Source organism: Octopus bimaculoides, chromosome 3 (assembly GCF_046866305.1).
Source record: "Octopus bimaculoides isolate indiv1 chromosome 3, ASM4686630v1, whole genome shotgun sequence".
Taxonomy (NCBI): Eukaryota; Metazoa; Mollusca; class Cephalopoda; order Octopoda; family Octopodidae; genus Octopus; species Octopus bimaculoides.
In genome coordinates this window covers 18,218,251-18,239,149 of record NC_142930.1, presented here as the reverse complement: position 1 = coordinate 18,239,149, position 20,899 = coordinate 18,218,251, and the positions used below count along the sequence as shown (strand labels likewise).

At 36.0% G+C, this 20,899-nt stretch overlaps 1 protein-coding gene across 3 annotated transcripts in view; it reads right to left on the bottom strand.

The window, feature by feature from the left end:
* Positions 1–20,899, bottom strand: part of LOC106876669 (serine/threonine-protein phosphatase 2A 56 kDa regulatory subunit epsilon isoform) — a 288,837-nt gene that overhangs the window by 267,071 nt on the left and 867 nt on the right. For 2 of the 3 annotated variants that reach the window (XM_052966625.2, XM_052966626.2), the window contains exon 1: positions 1,071–1,743. The exons of the other annotated variant lie outside the window; for it this stretch is intronic. In XM_052966625.2, the coding sequence (XP_052822585.1) occupies positions 1,071–1,212 (142 nt within the window). In that variant the 5' untranslated portion in view covers positions 1,213–1,743. Of the gene's footprint in view, positions 1–1,070; positions 1,744–20,899 lie in introns of those variants that run through there. 3 annotated transcript variants of the gene reach the window in all.

Sequence of the window (20,899 nt, the reverse complement as noted above, 5' to 3'; positions counted from 1 at the left end):
GTGCTTTCTCTAGTTAAATAGTATTTAAATAACACACACAGCATATATTCTATAAATGCATATAAATATAGAGAATGAAAAGTAGGTCGTTGTATAAAGTTGTGTATGTACGTGTGTGTGTGTATATATATATATATATATATATATATATATATATATATATATATATATATATATGCATACATACATACACACACACACATGTCTGTGTGTGTTCTTGCATACACGGAGAAAAACGAAATGACATTTCGATTTTAATCGAATAAATCAAATGGAACAGATATTAATAATTTAGGCTAATACGATATTTGTCGGCTCTAAGATTCAGGCACATACCTTCATATTCATCCATTGATTTTCCTATACACACCACACAGATGAGAGTGTGCGTGTATATATATATATACGTTTTCTTCGTAGGTTAATAATATCTATCTAGTTTTTAAAGATTAACACAAGAATAAGGCAAATGTTTTACTTGGAATTAAAATCGTTTACATGTGGTATGTGAACCCAATTGCCACAAATAATTTAGTTATTTCAAGAAACTCCTATTTCAGGTTATTTAGTATTTATTGCAATGAACACATACACGCATGCACAAGTATATATATATATATATATATATATATATATATATATATATATATATATATATATATATATTACTCATGTGTCTGTTCGTTACTAGCTTTTTTTTTTTTTTTAGGTTACGTATTTCGTTTGAAGTAATAATTAGTCTCGATTCGGAATGTGTGAGTATGTATGTGTATATATATATATATATATATATATATGAACAGATTCAAGATGTAGAAAAAGAAGAAATGAGAAAGCGAATATAAATAACAGGCGGAATTACGATTGTGAAGAATGGAAGAGGAACAAAACAATATGGTAGAAAATAAGAAAACCTGAAGAGCAAATTTTATATGTGTGTATATATATAAACACGGGGAAGGGGTAGAAGACATACATACATACATATAAATAAATAAATATATATATATATATATTATAACATAACGCAATGATAAGCAGTGAGAAATGTAGATAAAAGTAATACTTACCCTTTAGATGAGGTAAAGCTTGCAGTTCGGGGGCATTTTTAGTTCTGTAATGCGACGATCCCTGAGATCGTTTCTGCCTTTTCGATTTGATGGTCGCTTTACTCGTGAATGGGTCGACCATGTCCAGGACTTTTGAGGTCATGGCTTTAAACAATTTCTACGTGTTTACGATATTTTTTTTTATTTATTATTTTTTTTTAATTACCAGAACACGTTAAGGTCCGACCGACCATAAGAAACTAAAAATTTCTCGGTTCTTACATAGGAGGGACCTTAGTAAACTTATAATAATAATAGCATGGCCTCCACCAAGAGGCCAGACACATCCTTAGGTAGGTTAATTGATTGGTAGGTAGATTGCAGGTATATTGGGAAGATGATATAAATGATTTATCCGAGTATGAAATAATTCGTAAGGCTCGACCCGCTTAATTTTGAAACTCACCTAGACGCTCCGTAGTAGAACAATATAACGCATTAATATTTCCATCCGGCTTTTACAACATAATTCAGGAATATTCCAATGATAAATGATAATAATAATTCGAAGAGGAGGCAAGTGTATAATAAAGACAAAATGCTAAAAAAATTACGGACTTTTACGACAGGGAAGGGGGATTTTCGCCACGGGTTCGCAAAGCGTCCAGCTTTTCGTATCGTCCTTGAAACTCTCGCAAAAGATCGTTATCGAACGAGATCTGTGTCGAGACTTGCGACTGGTTAGACCTAATTTGTTAACGCGTTATGTTACACAATCTAAGATTATGGATGCTAATAAGCACTTGGATTCAGTTTTGAATACTAATGTGTCTGTGCGTGTATACATGCATATATTGTATATATATATATATATATATATATATATATATATATATATATGTATTTATATATATAATACTCGCACATACACATTATATAAAGATAGATACAGGGATATAACATATATATAATATAATATAATATATATATATATATATATTATATATATATATATATATATATATATATATATATATATATATATAATATATATATATATAATATAATATAATATATATATATATATATATATATATATATAATATAATATAATATATATATATATATAATATAATATATATATCATCATCATCGTTTAACGTCCGCTTTCCATGCTAGCATGGGTTGGACGATTTGACTGAGGACTGGTGAAACCGGATGGCAACACCAGGCTCCAGTCTGATTTGGCAGAGTTTCTACAGCTGGATGCCCTTCCTAACGCCAACCACTCAGAGAGTGTAGTGGGTGCTTTTACGTGTCACCCGCACGAAAACGGCCACGCTCGAAATGGTGTCTTTTATGTGCCATATATATATATATATATATATATATATATATATAAAATACTCGCACATATACATATATAAAGATAGATACAGTGATATAATATAAATATGTATGTGTGTGTGTAATATAGTTCTGTACATTTTTATACTATGTACACATATATGTATGACATATTTTTGTACATTACACACATACATAGATATATATATGCATGTATGTATATATCATATATCTATGTATAAGTGTGAATATACACACACACACAGATACAGACATATATGTGTATGTGTGTGTGTGTACCATAAAAAGTCAGGAGGTATATGTATGTATGCATATGTGTGGTGTGTGTGTGTGTGTGTGTGTGTGTGTGTGTGTTGGTACCCTCCAGCTTCTCTTCCCCTCATTACTGCCCCCTAATCCTTTGCCTTATTTTCTGTCATTGTCCTTTCCCCCACAGCATTCCCTTTCCTCTTTCTCCCTATCTAGCCTTCCCCTGTACAATCCACATGCATTCTTTCAATGACACTCTCCAGATTCCGCACCACTCACACCTATTTCTCCCTTTAATGTCCCCCTTCTCTCATACTTGCATCCATACTCACCCTTATAATGCTGTGGAAGTGGCAGCGGAAGAGTCCTGGACCCTACCCTACACAACCCACCTTAATACATTACTACTTTTTCCCTCCTTTTCTCACTCACCCTTGACATAATTCCTTTCTCTTACCTTTCTCCTGTCCATCCAATACTCCCTTCCCCAATAGTACCTACTTTGTTATTCATTCCACTACCACCATCTCACAACTACAAATCAGTTCTCATTATACTTTACCTTCTGCACCCTCTTTCTTTAATTCTTCCTTTGTAGGAGTTACTATGAGCCCTTAGTCTTGTATTAGACCTCACGAAAGCTGGAACCACAAGAAAAGGCACAGGGTAAGTTCTGTAAAACAGTTGGCATTAAGAAAGGCATCCAGCTGTATAAACCATGCCAAAGCAGACATTGGAGCTTAATGCAGTCCTCCAACTGCATACATACATACATATATATATGTATGCATGTGTGTGTGCATGCATGTGTGTGTGTCCTGAGTATGCTTTTAATTTGCATCTGGTAGTGGGACACTGGTATGGGTGATCCAGGAATTTGAGGAATGTGGAACCACCTCTTACTCACTATTGCTGCCAGGTCTACTCTATCCCAGAGTAGTAGTATCTGCCAGGGTCCCATGTGAACCACTGGGAGTGAAGGATCCCTAGTTCTTGTTAGAACTTCCTTCTAGAAGGTAAACTTGTATAAAAAAAAAACTTGAAGTGGAGTTGGTTTCTGATCGTCTCAACCTCGACTGTACTTCTGCTTTTATAACATATTGTGTTGAAAAGTGGGTTCAGTTCTGCGCAACACTTTATCTACTCAAAACAAATTCACACAGAGAAACTTCTTGGACTACCAGAACATTTGCATGGGCTTACTGAGTGTGGGAAATGGTCTTACTCAGTTGTGAGTTGACTTCCAGCATGTGTGTTGGGGCAGGGTCTCTGATTGTGTGTGTGCATATGCACGTGCTACATGCTTGTGCACATATACATGTGTTTACGTCATAAGATTTTAGAAACGTTTGAGAGATATAAAGTAAATTATTTTTAACAATGGGGCATGTAGTAGATAAAGCTATAAATAACGTGTTGAATATTGGGTTAAAAAGCCTTGGATATGTATGTATGCTATAATGCAGTTTTATTTCAAGATTTCTTGCCAATAGAGAAAGAGCCAGTTTCTAACCTAGCTCCAAGGTTCTCAGGGTATTTTAGCAGGTATCTGTGTATGTGTGCAATATTTGAAGTCAGTGCATGTGCAAGTTTGTATGTCTTGTTTTATGCATTTTCGTGCATATAGTTGCATATCTAGACATGCACATATATACTTAAATGTTAAACTTCTGGAAAGTTTTACAAATTTTTACAGTTCCAGTGATGGCTTGGATCTGTAGGCTTCAAATCAGCTTTCTCCTCACTGGTTTTGAGAAGCCTAATTTCTCAAGATTGGTACTTAGGCTGTATGTTATATATTCCAGTGCTCCAATAATTACAGGTATAAACCTGAACATGTAATCTGAGTAGAGTAACTGTAGATTTCTCAATAGTTTAGCATAAGTATTTCTTTTTCATTGGTCTTCAGCCTTATGTTAACATCCACTGGATAGCTGATTTCCACGACTGTACACAATTTCTCTTCTCTGTCCCAAAACACTGTCAGGTCTATTATGTCTACATTTTATTGAGGTTTTCACTGAGACATTCTACCAGTATTGCTTCTAATTATAACTGGCTATGTCCTGAGAGAGTACAATGCCCATGACTTTTGCAGGCTGTCCAAGTGCAACCAGTGAGTTTTGATGAGGTTAAAGTTCCATTTAAATTGTTGTAAGTCAACATCTGCAAAATCTACAAGCAGTGAGATTCCATAGGACCAAGGATTTGAGGAAGAAAGACTCAATATATAGTTTGATGTAGAAACTGAGGGTGGGGAGTAAGACATGACAAGGATGAGAGGATATAGAGAAATGAGCAAGTTGTTTTGCTCTGCCTCATCAAACACTTCTTGGAGAAGGTACACAACCAGCTCAAGGAACAAAGAGCATTATAGTAACAATAGGAAAGACCAAGGGATGAGATAGCATGTTTGAGAACCAAAAGCTGGAGCTTGTTTGTGAGTGGTTTAATACCAATCAGTCATGTGGCTCTTTTGTAGGTACAGTCCACGAAGTGAGTATAGCAGCAACACCATCCCAGATGTAGGAGTAAAATTCAATTGTAAGCTTTTCTTAAGCTTAGTAGAACGTCAGCAATTTTTGTGGACTGAAATATTATCTGGCTCTTAACAGAAGTGCCCTTCTCTGTTTGGATGAAGTTCAAGCTATGTTAGAGATCCTTGATGATAGGGATGCCCAATATTTGAAATGACCATAAGAGTTTGAGCTGAGAGCTATATATTCTTCCATAGGGTGGGTAATATGATAGCATTTTTTTAATATAAGTAGAGCTTGTGTTTTGTTTTGTTTTTCTATTTTTTCTGTTGTTAATTGAGACATGATAGGTATCACCCTGCTAGAAGATACTCTTTTTGAGGTCTCCACTCATATCATCAATGTAGGTTTGGTGTGTGGATTTAAGGTTGGATGTAGATAATGCATATTTGACGAAGGTAAAGGAGATAAAAAGTGCTAGAAGATCAACATAAGAGTGAGCATTGTTGGATGTAGCAAGCACGTCATTGACGTATAAAAAGTAGAGAGTGGGAGACAAAATCGAATCCTAGGGCATGCCAGAGTTGATTCAGAGTGGGGGACAGAAATAATTCCATTAACATATGCCATGATATGTCAATCTGATTGAAAGCTACAGAACCATACATAGTGTATGTACTCACACACGCACACATACACACATACATATACATAGAGACATATATACATACATACATACAAACATACATACATACAAACATACAAACATACATACATATATATATATATATATATATATATATACATATATATATATATATATATATATATATATATATATATATATATATATATATATATATATGTATATATATATATATATATACATATGCCACATACCTCAGTGGTTAGAGCATCAGTTTATCTTAATAATTTTGATGCAACTCTACTCTGTACTGTTCTCTCACTCCTTTCATTTTCTCTCTCTTCGTTTCTCTAATTCTTTTTTCTCCCCTTCCCTGTTTTCTCTCTCTCTCTCTCTCTCTCTCTCTCTCTCTCTCTCTTTCTCTCTCCCTCTCTCCCCATCTTTCTCCTTTACTCTCTCTTGTTGCTCACTCATGACCATTGTCCATCTTTCATGTCCTCACATGATCATCTTTCTTTTCTTTCAGTCTGTCTTACAGACCAAACGCATTCTTATCTGTCTCCTCTTTTATCATTTCTCTTGTCAAAGTCAATATTCCTCTAGCATTTGCTACCTTACCCCATTTGGCCTAACAGCCCTCCATGTTTGTTTTCGTTTGGTTTGTTGTACGTCTCCACTGTCCTGTTTTTGTTACCAACTTTGATCCTCTGCAAATCCCAAATTTTATTTTGGTTTGCAGGAGCAACTGCCTTTTGAAGCCTCATATTGTCATTAATTACTCAAAATGAGGAGTAGATGGACAGCTGACAACTGCTGAAGGGTCGTTATTTATGTTACTTGTCTTGTTTTCCATTTGTTTCTCTCGTTGTTCGCATACCCAAGTTTGTCTTCGTATTACATGTTGTTTATGTTTTGTGATGTCCTGTACCCATATATTCATATATATATATATGCCTATGTATGTATGTCCATATATGTATGTATATATGCATATATATATATATATATATTATTATCTTATTATCTTTTATATATATATATATATATATATATATATATTTATTTATATATGCATATATATATATATTTTATTTATATTATTATATATATATATATATATATATATATATATATATATATATATATATATATATATATATATATATATATATCATCATCATCATCATCATCATCGTTTAACGTCCACTTTCCATGCTAGCATGGGTTGGACAATTTGACTGAGGACTGGTGAAACCGGATGGCAACACCAGGCTCCAATCTAATTTGGCAGAGCTTCTACAGCTGGATGCCCTTCCTAACGCCAACCACTCAGAGAGTGTAGTGGGTGCTTTTACGTGTCACCCGCACGAAAACGGCCACGCTCGAAATGGTGTCTTTTATGTGCCACTCGCACAAGCCAGTCCAGGGGCACTGGCAACGATCTCACTCGAAAATCCTACAGGAGCCAGTCAGGCGGTACTGGCAACGGCCACGCTCAAAATGGTGCATCTCATTTCCAAAGGTCTCGGTCAGTAGTCATCGCCTCGGTGAGGCCCAATGTACGAAGGTCTTGCCTCACCACCTCAGCCCAGGTCTTCCTGGGCCTACCTCTTCCACGGGTTCCCTCAACTGTTAGGGTGTGGCACTTTTTCACGCAGCTATCCTCATCCATTCTCACCACATGTCCATACCAGCGCAATCGTCTATCTTGCACACCACAACTGATGCTTCTAATGTTCAGCTTTTCTCTCAAGATACTTACACTCTGACGGGTATTCACATTGACATTACACATCCAACGGAGCATACTGGCTTCATTCCTTGCGAGCTTACGTATGTCCTCAGCAGTTACAGCCCATGTTTCACTGCCATGTAGCATGGCTGTTCGTACGCATGCGTCATACAGTCTGCCTTTTACTCTGAGTGAGAGTCCCTTTGTCGCCAGCAGGGGTAAGAGCTCTCTAAACTTTGCCCAGGCTATTCTTATTCTAGCAGCTACACTTTCAGCGCACCCACCCCCACTACTAACTTGGTTGCCCAGATAGCGGAAGCTATCGACTACCTCTAGTTTTTCACCCTGGAATGAGATAGAAGTTGTTTCCTGTTTGTTTACAGTCTTTATTGCACCTGAATATCTGCCACAAACAAAAACTAACTTCCTAGTTAACCTGCCTTTGATGTTGCTGCACCTCTTATGTGTCCATAGCTTGCATCAGGTACATCTTATAGAGTTACTACCTTCTCCTTTTCTACATACTGAGCAGTGCCATCTACCTGAAGGGGTTTGTGTTTTATCTACCTTCCTACTTATTAGGATTTTGGTTTTAGCTAGGTTGACTCTAAGGCCCTTCAATTCTAGACCTTGCTTCCACACCTGAAACTTCTCCTCTAGTTCTGATAGTGACTCCGCGATTAGGGCAAGGTCATCAGCATAGAGGAGCTCCCAGGGGCAACCTGTCTTGAACTCCTCTGTGATTGCCTGGAGGACTATGATAAATAAGAGGGGGCTGAGGACAGAACCTTGGTGGACCCCTACCTCTACCCGGAATTCATTGTTGTACTCATTTCCAACCCTCACCTTACTGGCAGCATCTCTGTACATGGCTCGCACAGCTCTCACTAACCATTCTTCTATCCCAAGTTTCTTCATTGACCACCAGATAAGGGATCGGGGGACCCTGTCAAAGGCTTTCTCCATGTCAACGAAAGCCAGGTACAGAGGTTTATCCTTAGCTAGGTATTTCTCCTGCAGCTGTCTCACTAGAAATAAGGCATCAGTAGTGCTTTTACCTGGCACAAACCCAAACTGCATCTCATCTAAATTGATTCGCTCCCTAATTAGTTGGGCTATATATATATATATATATATATATATATATATATATATACACACATATATATATATACACACATATATATATATATATATACATATGTCAGCCAGTCTGACCAGTTATGCTGATGACACAAAAGTATCGCAGGCAGTGAAGAACCCAGAGGACATCATAAAACTGCAGAAAGACCTGAATGAAATTTACAAATGAGCTAACAAAAATAACATGGAGTTCAATGCTATGAAATTTCAGGCACTCCGCTATTGGTCCAGCATCAGGCTAAAATTGGAATACACTGGACCAGAAGGTAATATGATCCCAGGGTCAGAGTCAGTGCATGACCTGGGGGTTTCACATGAGCAATGATGTAACATTCCATTTGCATATTACCAATATGGCAACACTGTGCAGGCGAGTGGCTGGCTGGATTCTGAGGACATTCAGAACTAGGAAATGGGAATCCCTGCTATGCCTATGGAAGACTTTTGTTCTCAGCCACTTGGACTACTGCTCCCAACTATGGTCCCCAGAGAGTGTGAAACAAACTGTGGAACTTGAAGAAATCCAGCACCAATACACAAAGAAGATTGACTTGATGCAAAAGATGGGCTACAGAGAGAGGCTAAAGGAGCTGAAGATGAAAGAGATATGTTTGGAAGATCGTGGAGGGTTTAGCTCCCAATTTTGGAATTGACAGCTGTACCAATCCTCGAACTGGATGGCACTGCATCATACCAAAGATCTTCCCCATCTAAAATAAGGACACAGTACTGCAATAGTCTGGGTTTCAAGGGCCCGCAATTGTTCAATTGCCTTCAATTGTTCAATTGCCTCCCAGGCAACCTTAGAGATCAACATGGTGTTGATGTGGAAATTTTCAAGGACCGTCTGGACAGGTTTCTAGATGAGATACCAGATGAACCCACATCGCAGCAGGAGACACAAAGAAGAGCAGCTCCGTCCAACTCACTACTTGAAAAACAACATCAGAAACAACACTGAGTAACTACAGGTGGTATACCAACATGACCTCAGCCCTGGGCTGAAAACAGTAGATGATAAAAGATATATACATACATATATATATATATATATATATATATATATATATATATATATATATATATATATATATATATATATATATATATATATATATATATATATATATATATATATATATATATATGTATGTATATATATATATATGTGTGTGTATATATACATACATACACATATATATACATACATATATGTATGTGTGTGTGTGTATATATATAGGTAATTATATATACACACATATATATACATCTACATATATATATATATATATATATATATATATATATATATATATATATATATACATATAAATCTATATATATATACATTTACATATATACATATATGCATATACATTTACATATATACATGCATACATATATATATATGCATAATTATATATATTCATAAATATATATACACTCAGCGTTGCTCGGGATTAAAGTGGCATAGTTTGTATACAATATATCACAGTTATGTCGAAACAGATGATATGGGAAAGTGCAGCATTGACAACAAAACATTTATGGAGTAAATGATGGGCTAATTTGACTAAGCAACATGCTATGCGTCTCTTTGGAGTATTTCAGGCCCTAACCTGTGGGGGTTATGTGATTTTTGATCGCACCGAGAAGCTGTCAGTGGATATACTCTCTTTTGCAGCAGTTGGCGCTGTGTGTAACACAACCCATCATCTGAAATGTTGACACCTCCTTCGGGCTTGGTGTCCTACATCACTCATAAAGTAAATTTGGAGGAACTTTGGTTGTTCATTTATGGGTAACAAGGAACCAATGAGGTGATAGACTTGTCCTTGAACTTTGACGTCGTCATAAATTCATGTTTATCTATCTTCTTAGATGCACCAAACGATGTCATTTGCAGAGTTGTATTGTCTGATATTGTTCAGAAAATCCTTTGACTGGATGGAAGTGCCTTCTAGAAGATCCATAAGAGGTTGCGAAGGAGCTAGTAGTACTGGTAATGTTACCTGACTGCCAGAGCAGCACATACCATTTGTTTCATTTGAAAATTTTAAAGCTCTACAGAAAAGATAATTTGTTTAGCACACCAATTTGGACAGAGTCATTATTTTTATAAGAATGGGATGGATCATATCTGAAAACAGCTTCAAGAGTTGTGAAGAATGAATTTGTACGTAGTGTTTCTGAGAGCTCTTCTATTGGACCTCTGTCTAATCATTAAAACATTGATTTAATGATCCAGCATTAAGTGCTGCAACATGCATTTGCGGATGTTGAGAAAATCTCATCTAGCGTCTCTCTTCAGACTCCTGCCTTCGGTTTTCCTCCTTGTTTTATACTTGTTTCTGGAGAGATTACATCTTTTCTTTGGTGGCATATTTTCCCCAGTATTATAAACAAAAAATTATGAACATAGAAAGAAATTATACATTAATCCCTATTTTTGTAAGCAGTTGTACCCGTAAAAATTTTATTTCAAGAGAGCAGAAAGTGAAAGAAGATATGCGAAAATAACAGAGAAAGAAAGTGAAAGATGTATGTACGTCTATATGAAGTGTGTGTGTGTGTGTGTGTGTGTGTGTGTGTGTGTGTGTGTGTGTGTGTGTGTGCGTGCGTGCATGCTTGCGTGTGTATGGGAGAGAACGAAAGAGGGTGAGAAAGAGAGATAGAGTGAGTGAGTGAAGGTGTGTCATGATGATTGGCGTCTTTTGAGGGACACACACATATAGAAAATGTGACATAATAGTATAAACTTTTTACGTTAGTTGATTTAGGGAAAGATTATGTTAAACTTTTTGAAATGCAAATATGTGAATGAAAATTAAGTTTAATTTGTAGCCAAAATAGTACTGAATCTTTTGATACCCCATACGTCAAAATCTGTAACTCGGTTTTGGAAAGTATAAGGAATATATAATATCAAAGATGAGGCAAACCTGTACATGGTAGCTAGACTTGATTGAAATAGCAGCCAAATCTCCCTCAAAACACCCTACTGTCTTAATCCGACAATTCTGCCTATTACGTAGCTTGAATGAAAAACTAACTAAAGATTAAGATTATTAACCCCACAGAGAGAGGAAAGAAGAGAGACAGCATAGCGACGGTTTTGGCTGACTGTCATTTTGTACTTCCCTTGTTGCTAGCGAAATGGCATGAGCCGCTGTCTGAGCAACTGGTTGTTTTAATGGCGGAACAGGATATAAAGATTACAAAAATAGCGATTCTTACTTTGAAACTAACGATTTTGAAAATCTTTTTAGCTTACGGAACGCCCATCTCTCTCATGTATCCATGTTTAAAATTTTAGTGCGATCGGATGAACAATACTCGAGTTATAAGCGCACAAACAGACAGACAGACGGAACGGATTTTATATATTAAGAAGATACACATATACATATATATACATATATATATATATACATATATATATACATATGTATATATATATATATATATATATATATATATATATATATATATATATATATATATATATATATATATATATATATACATCTATACATAAACGTATACATTTATATCTCTACATGTACACCTATACATATGCATATATATATATACATACATATATATACACACATAATGCATACATATTTATATATATATATATATATATATATATATATATATATATATATATATATATATATATATATATATATATATTATAATGTTAGAGAATTACAATATCCGAACATACAAGGAAATACAATTTGATGATATCAAATCGAGTTGTATATTGAAAAATATTTTAATAATTTAGAGAAGAACCACCATTGTGCAACTCGCACGAAGAAGGAGATCAGATACCATCAAGAAAAGTGTACTATACAAAACTAGTTTTAAAATCTAAAAAATCCAAGGAAGAATTTATAATACATAAAATCTATGAAATATTGGACTAAGAATTAAAATCGGTTACGTTTAAGAAACGAAAGTGGGAAAAAGAATACGTGCGTTTCATGGCCACATAACAGTGGGAAATATCTGGTCAATCTACAATGAATCGAACAAGATAAATACCACTCAATATGAGGACACTCTTCAGGTCCGGTAACTTCAAAAAACGTTTCTTAAATTTAAAAATGCATAAAATAAGAAAAGTATAAAAATCTGTCCGTTTAAGCAACATTTAGTACAAAGGAAATTATCAAGGTTTTATAATAAAACACATCAAATAGCAATAAATATCTGTCAAATTTAAGGCATAAAACGTCAATTGGGGAGATAATATCTGTAGATAAGGAAAAGGAAACATATTTAACGAATATATATATATATATATATATATATATATATATATATATATATGTATATATATAATGTGAGATAATAGTTTCACTATGTATATATTATGTACATAGTGAAACTATTAATATTGAAACTATTAAAACTGAAACAGTTATCTCACATTGACACGTAATACCAAAACAGTCTAAAAGATTGCTCCGGGCTCACATTAGGTAAGAAGTTGAAATTTTTTGACCCATGACACTCCATGGACCCTAAGTAGTGTACATGTAAAATTTGAATAAAATTAGTCGGGTAGTTCTCGAGTTTTAGTGATACACACATAGATACACAGACAAACAAACAGACACACACATTCTCTGTTTTATATATATAGATATAAAGATATAAAACTCAGGCATGGCTGTGTGGTAAGAAGTTTGCTATCCAACCACATGGTTTCAGGTACAATTCCACTTGGTGTGAGGCAGCTTGAATGAGTCTTCTGCTATAGCGCCAAGCTGACCAAGCTTTATGAGTGATTTGGTAGGTGGAAACTGAAAGTATGTATGTATGTATTATGTATGTGTACGCTTGTGTCTCTTTGTCTTGACATTATATAGTAGCTGTAAATGAGAGTCACTGCCTTACAAATTGTGTCAATAATTTCCAATAATCAGCAAGAACATGTCTGGATTCGGGGAAATATTACTCTGCTTCGAAAGAGATGAGAGTGATGGCAAGAAGGGCATGCAACCATAGAATATCTGCCTCAAATAAATTCCATCTGATCCATACAACCATGCAAAAGTAGATGTTAAACGATGATGATGATGCTGATTGTCTCACACACACACAGAGTATAAGCAAGAATGCCGCTATCATTCTTTACATGCTTCTTGCCAACAACGTCTCGATTCTCTCTAGTACACTACCTTGCAATCTATGAGCAAACTTCTTATTTTCAGTTTCTCCTCCAGCTAAGTATATCTGATGTCTTTGTCTCTCTTAGCGATTTCATATTCTTCTTTGCTACTTATATATTTCCCGTCTTTCTAAAACTATATTTCAGCTTTAATAACTTAATTTACAGTATTATTCCACCGCCATGTCACCTTCCATGTGACTGGAACCTTGCACCAGTCACATGTCTGGTCTCTAGCCATCGGCATATTGTCCCGTAGAAACTACCAACTGTCTCCGTATATTTCAACTAGAACTTAATATTAAACATCCCATTGGTCGTTGGGTTCTTTCAGTCATCTATTCGTTATCCAGATTGTCTTGTATTTGTTGGTCCATTGAGTTCTCACTTTGAAGTTACTAAATAATTGTTTATGTTGAGCCGTACTTTCTTCAGTAGGGAAAGATTTAATGTTCACAATTATTTATCTATTCATTTTCATGGTTTATAAAGTCTATCTGGCTTGTGTGTTCGTCTAAGTGGCAGATGATCAAATATCAAACCTACCAGAAACTATTTTCTCTTTGCTAGGTGCAAAACTTAAAGGCTGGTGAAAAGTTTGGTCGTAATTATAGCGGCGCACTCGCCCTCGCTCACACTGAAAAGGAAACAGGAAAACGTTACAGCGAAAGATTGCTGAATGAGGAAAATGAGTAGACCTAGCAAAAGTAACAGCTTTCGAAATCTGTAGCTATATGGTCAAAACGACCATATGAAGGCAGGGGAAGCAGCCGAATCATTAGGAATAGTTTGCTGAGATACTGAAAATACTCCTCTTAATAAAACAGCTATAGAAATTCTTAGCAAAGAACAAGCCTAGAATTCGTTGACTAAGCGAAGGTTTTTGATTGAGTACTACACTCTGTAGTCTGTTCGTTGCTCAGAGAACAAATGATAAATAAATGACGAGTGACCGTGCATGCCATATTCAGAAACACCTTCAGCAATGTGAGAATTAGCAACGAGTTCAGCGAGGATTTTAGCATGCAGGTAGACGTTCACAGGCCACAACTGATTATTATAACTTGAGATTCATGTCATAATGGAAGATTTTAAGAACGGTTGTCTGTGGGAACTTTTGTATGTCGATGACCTGATTTTCATAGCTGAATCTGTCGAAGAATTAAAGAAATTCCAAAGCCTAGAATCGAGAGCTCTTTAACTAAACTATTAGTAAAGATTCAGTTAGCCAGAAAGGCGACAGGGCTTCACTATCACCTGGGAAGTAGTTAAGATAGATATAGAAAAAGTAGAAGGCAAAACTTCCATACACTGTTCTCATTGTAGACTATAAATGTACAGAAGAAGTGCAGTATGGTCCCAAGCAGTCTGGCAGAAAATTCGTATGTAGTAGATGCACAATAAAAGTCAGTATTAAGAGTACCTATCAAATATATTCTTTTAAGAGCACGATAGCCTGCATAGATGCACGATAGACTTCTCTTGCTTAGATGACCTTTATTTCTAAAGTGCACGATTTCTTTCCTTTATCCCAGATCATTATGTCTGGTCTGTTATGCCTACGTTTTACTGAGATTTTGATAGAAACATTGCGTTAGTATTATTTCACATTACGAGTGATTATGCTCTCCACATCACTCTTTTATATTTTTATCCCCAGGATTATCCTTTCTGTGAAATACATTGTAGAATGTGTTGGTCACATCATATCTCAAAGGTGCATAATACTACGATGACACTTTCGGGCAGTTACTTATGATGTAGATGACATTATAAGTCTTCAATGTTTGTCGCACCTAGATGGTTTACCTGGATCTTTTTTGTTGGGGGGGGGGGGATGTATCAGGTATTTCGTTATCACTCTTGTTCGTGTATTGTAAAAGCATACCTTTCAAATTCCTTTTGCTGAGCCTAGATATACTATTTTGATTATCTATGTTAGAATCACTTTGAAGCTTCTGGCAACAAAACAATGCACAACCTTCAACTGTTACTCGTACAGCTTTTCCTCTGATGGCCTATTGATATGGAGTTATGTAACTTTTGGTGTGTATTTTTAGTCATCAGTTTGAGAATAATTTCCGAAGAGTCCCTTTCCGACTTTTATGATGTTATCTACTTCATGCATGCAGACTTGATCCATGAATCCACTTCTTCACTCGGTTTGCAAATTTGTCGAAGGGGTATGATGTAACTACAAAGACTATTTGAGTTGATGTTAAACCTCTGCTGCCTTCTTTTCATTTTAAGCAGAAGCAGTTCATATCACTTGATATGAAAATTTCTTGAGGGGCGGGGGGATTAATAGGTTCGTATTTTAACATAGGCAGCCATCTCATCTTGCGCCCAACTCAGTATTCAAAATTTGAGTACAGTAAAAACTGTATGCCGAAACTTCTGAGACCCATATATTTTTATATCTTGGTATTGTATTCCCTGGTTATAATTCCTTGTTACAAGTTCCATCACAGGACATATTTTCACCCATTCTTGAGTACCTTAGTATTCTTCATCAGATAACTAAGTCATTGATAGAAATGTTGTTAGATGGGCTTAAAGTCCATTCCTATATCCTTTCACAATGTAACTAGGTGAAAGCTCTTCGACATGCCATTCTTCTGCTAGCCATATACTTTCAAATTGTCCACAGTTAAGTTGGTGTTTCTGGCTTCTTAGCCGTTCACATAACCCGTCAGAATTCCTCACCAAAGCTTTTACTGAAAATACACTCAACACCACAGAGAGACTGTCCTACTATACTGCGTCCTATCAGAGATAAGAGAACCACTTTTAGCTTTTGATTTCAAGATGGTGGTCCAAAATGAAGTCAATTTGTTTATGGCTTCGATAATGGTGTAGTAACGCCCTAATAGCAGACGACATTTCCGGTAAGCTTATCCACGCATGCGCAGGGACTAGTTCCGGAAGGAACACGGGAAGAGTCTCATGCGCATGCGTGGTCATTCGATATTCAAGTTTCGCGCCCTTATGCATTCTCTTTCTCGGCCGGCCGGCCGGCCAGGAGCTCATACGTACAAACAGTCTCTCTCCAACATTCCAACTCTGGAGCTAGACAAATAACCACTGAACATCAATGACGGCTTCTCAGCAATCAAAGGGCGAAGTGCTGCCTATTTCCTCTGTAAATAAATATTGTTGTGTTGATGGTTCAGAATTTGCGTTCCGTTGTTTCTTCAGAAATTTAATGTACGGAAGCGGGTATACACCTAATGGTGTATAACCATTTCCCTAAAATGGTATCTGGAGTGGAGGTGCAATGGCCCAGTGGTTAGGGCAGCGAACTCGCGGTCATAGGATCGTGGTTTCGATTCCCAGACATGGCGTTGTGAGTGTTTATTGAGCACAAACACCTAAAGCTCCACGAGGCCCCGCCAGGGGATAGTGGCGAACCCTGCTGTACTCTTTCACCACGACTTTCTCTCACTCTTACTTCCTGTTTCTGTTGTGCCTGTGATTCAAAGGGTCAACTTTGTCACGCTGAATATCCCCGAGAACTACGTTAAGGGTACACGTATCTGTGGAGTGCTCAGCCACTTACACGTTAATTTCACGAGCAGGCTGTTCCGTTGATCGGATCAACTGGAACCCTCGACGTCGTAATCGACGGAGTGCCAACAAAAATGGTATCTGGGACTTTTTGCAAATCAAAGGACACAAGTGCCCAATTATGTGGAACAGAAGCGAATGTTTTCTTGTAATCCACTTGTTAGGCTATGACCATGTTCTTCTTATGCCATTGCACATTCAGCATCACAGTTTCATTAATCAAGAGTTGTTCAGCACATTCCCAAACTCCTTTCTTCCCAGCTGCTTGTTCAAAAGTGACATTATTACTATCAGTGATCTTGGAGGTTGTGTGTGCGCATGTTGTTTTTCGCGCTTTCATTTTTCGAAATTCTCACTAATAGAGAAAGAGCCAATTTCTAGCTTAGAAACCAGGATTCTTTTTTTATGGATTTTATACAATATCAATAGGATAGTTGTGTATATATGTATACACGTACGTATTGAATGCACATTAGTATGCATGCATAAACGTATGTACACATGTGTGCATATGTGCAAGCATGGACATCATTGCATGTGCGGATCTAAAAGTATTGACTTTGCTTATCTACATGTATGTTTATGTACTTATTATATGCTAAACTTCCGAGACATTTCACGGTTTCAGTGTCTTCAATGGCTTGCATTTCTAATCTAATTAATCGTATTATTTCTGGTTTTATGAAGCTCAGCTTCTCAAGATTGATGTTGATGCAGTTATATATCCAACTGCTCCAATAATTATACATTAGCTATTGTCTGGACTCGGTATATATGTTTTCTTTTCCACTAATCTTTAACAGTATGTTAACATCTATTGGGTAACTGATTTCCAGCACTGTGCGCAGTTTCTTTTCTCTGTCCCAGATCATTATGTCGGATCCATTATACTTGCATTTTACTGAAACCTTGACACGAACATTTCAGTTTTATTGAGTGATTAAGCCCTCTACAGCATTGTAACTTCTTTTATCTGTATCCTTAGGATTTTTCCTTCTTCAAATTTCAAAGTACAATGTTCTGGCCACGACATTATGCCTCATACGTCGGTAATAACATGTTGACATGTATGTATGTTCTCTTCCGTTTGTAATTATTTAAATTCTTCTTCTTAGGGAGAAGCTGGTTTCTAACAAAGATACAAAGCTCCATTGTTAGGATGTAGATAACAAAAGCAATGTCATATTTTAAACTTCTGAAAAGTCTTGCATATTTTTATTGTTCCACTTACAGATTGTATTAGTATTGTATGTGCGAGTTAGATGTATGTATATGTGTGGGAAAGTCATGTATATATGAAAGCATAAAAGTATTTATATACATGTGAATGTGCACATGTATACATGAGTGTTTGCATGGTTATCATTGCAAAAGTGGAAATGTATATGTATATGCACTTATTATATGTCAAACTTCTTGAATATTTTGACCGTCATTTTGATGACATGTAGTTGTAAAATTTGAATCGGCGTGTTCATTCTGGTTTGTGAAACCTGGCTTCTTAAGTCTGGTCCTGAAACAGTCAGTTACGTATACAAGTGCTCTAATAATTAAAGACAGAAATCTAAACTTATTCCAGTGGGTGGAATAACTGCAAATTTCCCATTACTTCAGCACAGATTGTTTCTTTTTCACTAGTATTTAACATCATCTGGTAAGCCACTGACTTCATTTACAAGGCACAATTTCTTTGATCCGGAGAATCATATCTGGTTTATTGTGCTTGCATTTTACTGAAGTCTTCACAGAAACATTCCCCAGTATTTTTTTTTTTTTCATTAATGATGGGTAATACCCTCCACACCACTGTGGTTTCTCATATTTGAATCTTTGTGATTATTTACGAATTTCAAAGTACGAAGTTCTGACCACATCATGCTTCCTCCACAGGTAGGTAATAACGAGAGGACGCGTGTGTACTAATTAGGAACAAAATAGTTGTTTATTCATCGGGCCAGCCCCAATTGTGAAAGACATGCCAGCCATGTGACTACCGTCATTTTTCGATGTGCAAGGGAACCCTATACGATCCTTTTTTTAATTTTTATATGACAAGGCGTGATTTGACAGAATTATTGCTGCTATTTCTAACATGCCGTGCGACCACAAAGGTTCCTTCTATGAACAAAGCTATTTTAACAATGTGACTTTTATTTCTCGTGCCACGCATGTTCATATTTTTCTTTCAAGTTCTCTATGTGTGTGTGTGTGTGAATCTAAAAGAAAAAGACACCGGGATCATTCGTCTTACATTTTAGATTTGTGTGTGTGTGTGGTCAAAAGTTGAAAACCCGTGTTTTGAAATGGTAAAATATAGGTACTACTAAAGCAGCACGGTCCCGAGCGCGCGTCCGTGCTAGCTAGTCGTGAGTGGTCGATCCTAGCCTTGACCCTAACCCTATCCCTAACCTGCGTGTGCAAATGAATACGTGTTTGGGGACAGGGTCAGGGCTAGGATCGACCACTGACGACTAGCTAGCGCAGCTGCGCGTTCGGGACCGTGCTGCTTTAGTAGTACCTACTTTTCCTACTTATGGTCATTTCTTACGCTCGGAGGTATTCGTTACGTTAAACTAAATTCTCGTTTGGATAAGGCTTTCCCAATATTTTCTCGTAAAGAATAAAAAACAAATTAATAAACTAAAACACACAAAAATATATTAACGGATAGGACACAGCCAGTGAGACACGTAGCTCGATTAGCTATAAATAGCAGCCAAGTTTTCCCTAAATCACACCTTTATATTTTAAATATGAAAGGATACATTGGATAAAGTAGTCCTAGACATAAAAAAGACGAGATAGTCGCGGTTAAAATGCCTCTGATTTATAATTAAGGCTGACCTGGGACTAAATAACAATAACGAAGATAAAAAAGCCAGGATTTGTTGTCTTCTAAACACCGTAGATTTGTAAACTTTATTATCACATCCACTTACTCTTTCGTGCTTAATTTATTCTGTTATTTATTAAGTAGCTTCTGAAAATATATTGTATACGAATCTAAGTGTGTATGTGTATTTGATCTTGCACGTGATAAATATTGATCCAATTTATTTTATTAACATTGACGTACTTTATATACCTGAATTAAAAAGCCAAACGACGACAAGGGACTTTTTCATGTCAGGAAGAAATTACATGGTATATCTATAATGACGTCACCGTGTGTCTTTAGGTATGTAGGCATATATATAGTGTAATGTAAACATTACACATTAGAAAGAGATACATTGTTCAAATCCTGTCAAACGGATTCTAATTGCCACATTTACATCGGTAAACAACACACACACACACATTTTTTATATATATATATATATATATATATATATAATATTAGGGACAAAATCCAAAATTACAGGTAAAAACTCAATTAAAATCAGTTTATTTAAAATTAAATTGAGCTTTTTATATTATTTATTTTTCTATATGTGACTGAATTTTCATCGATGAGTTCATGAACCTTGGTCTTTTCCC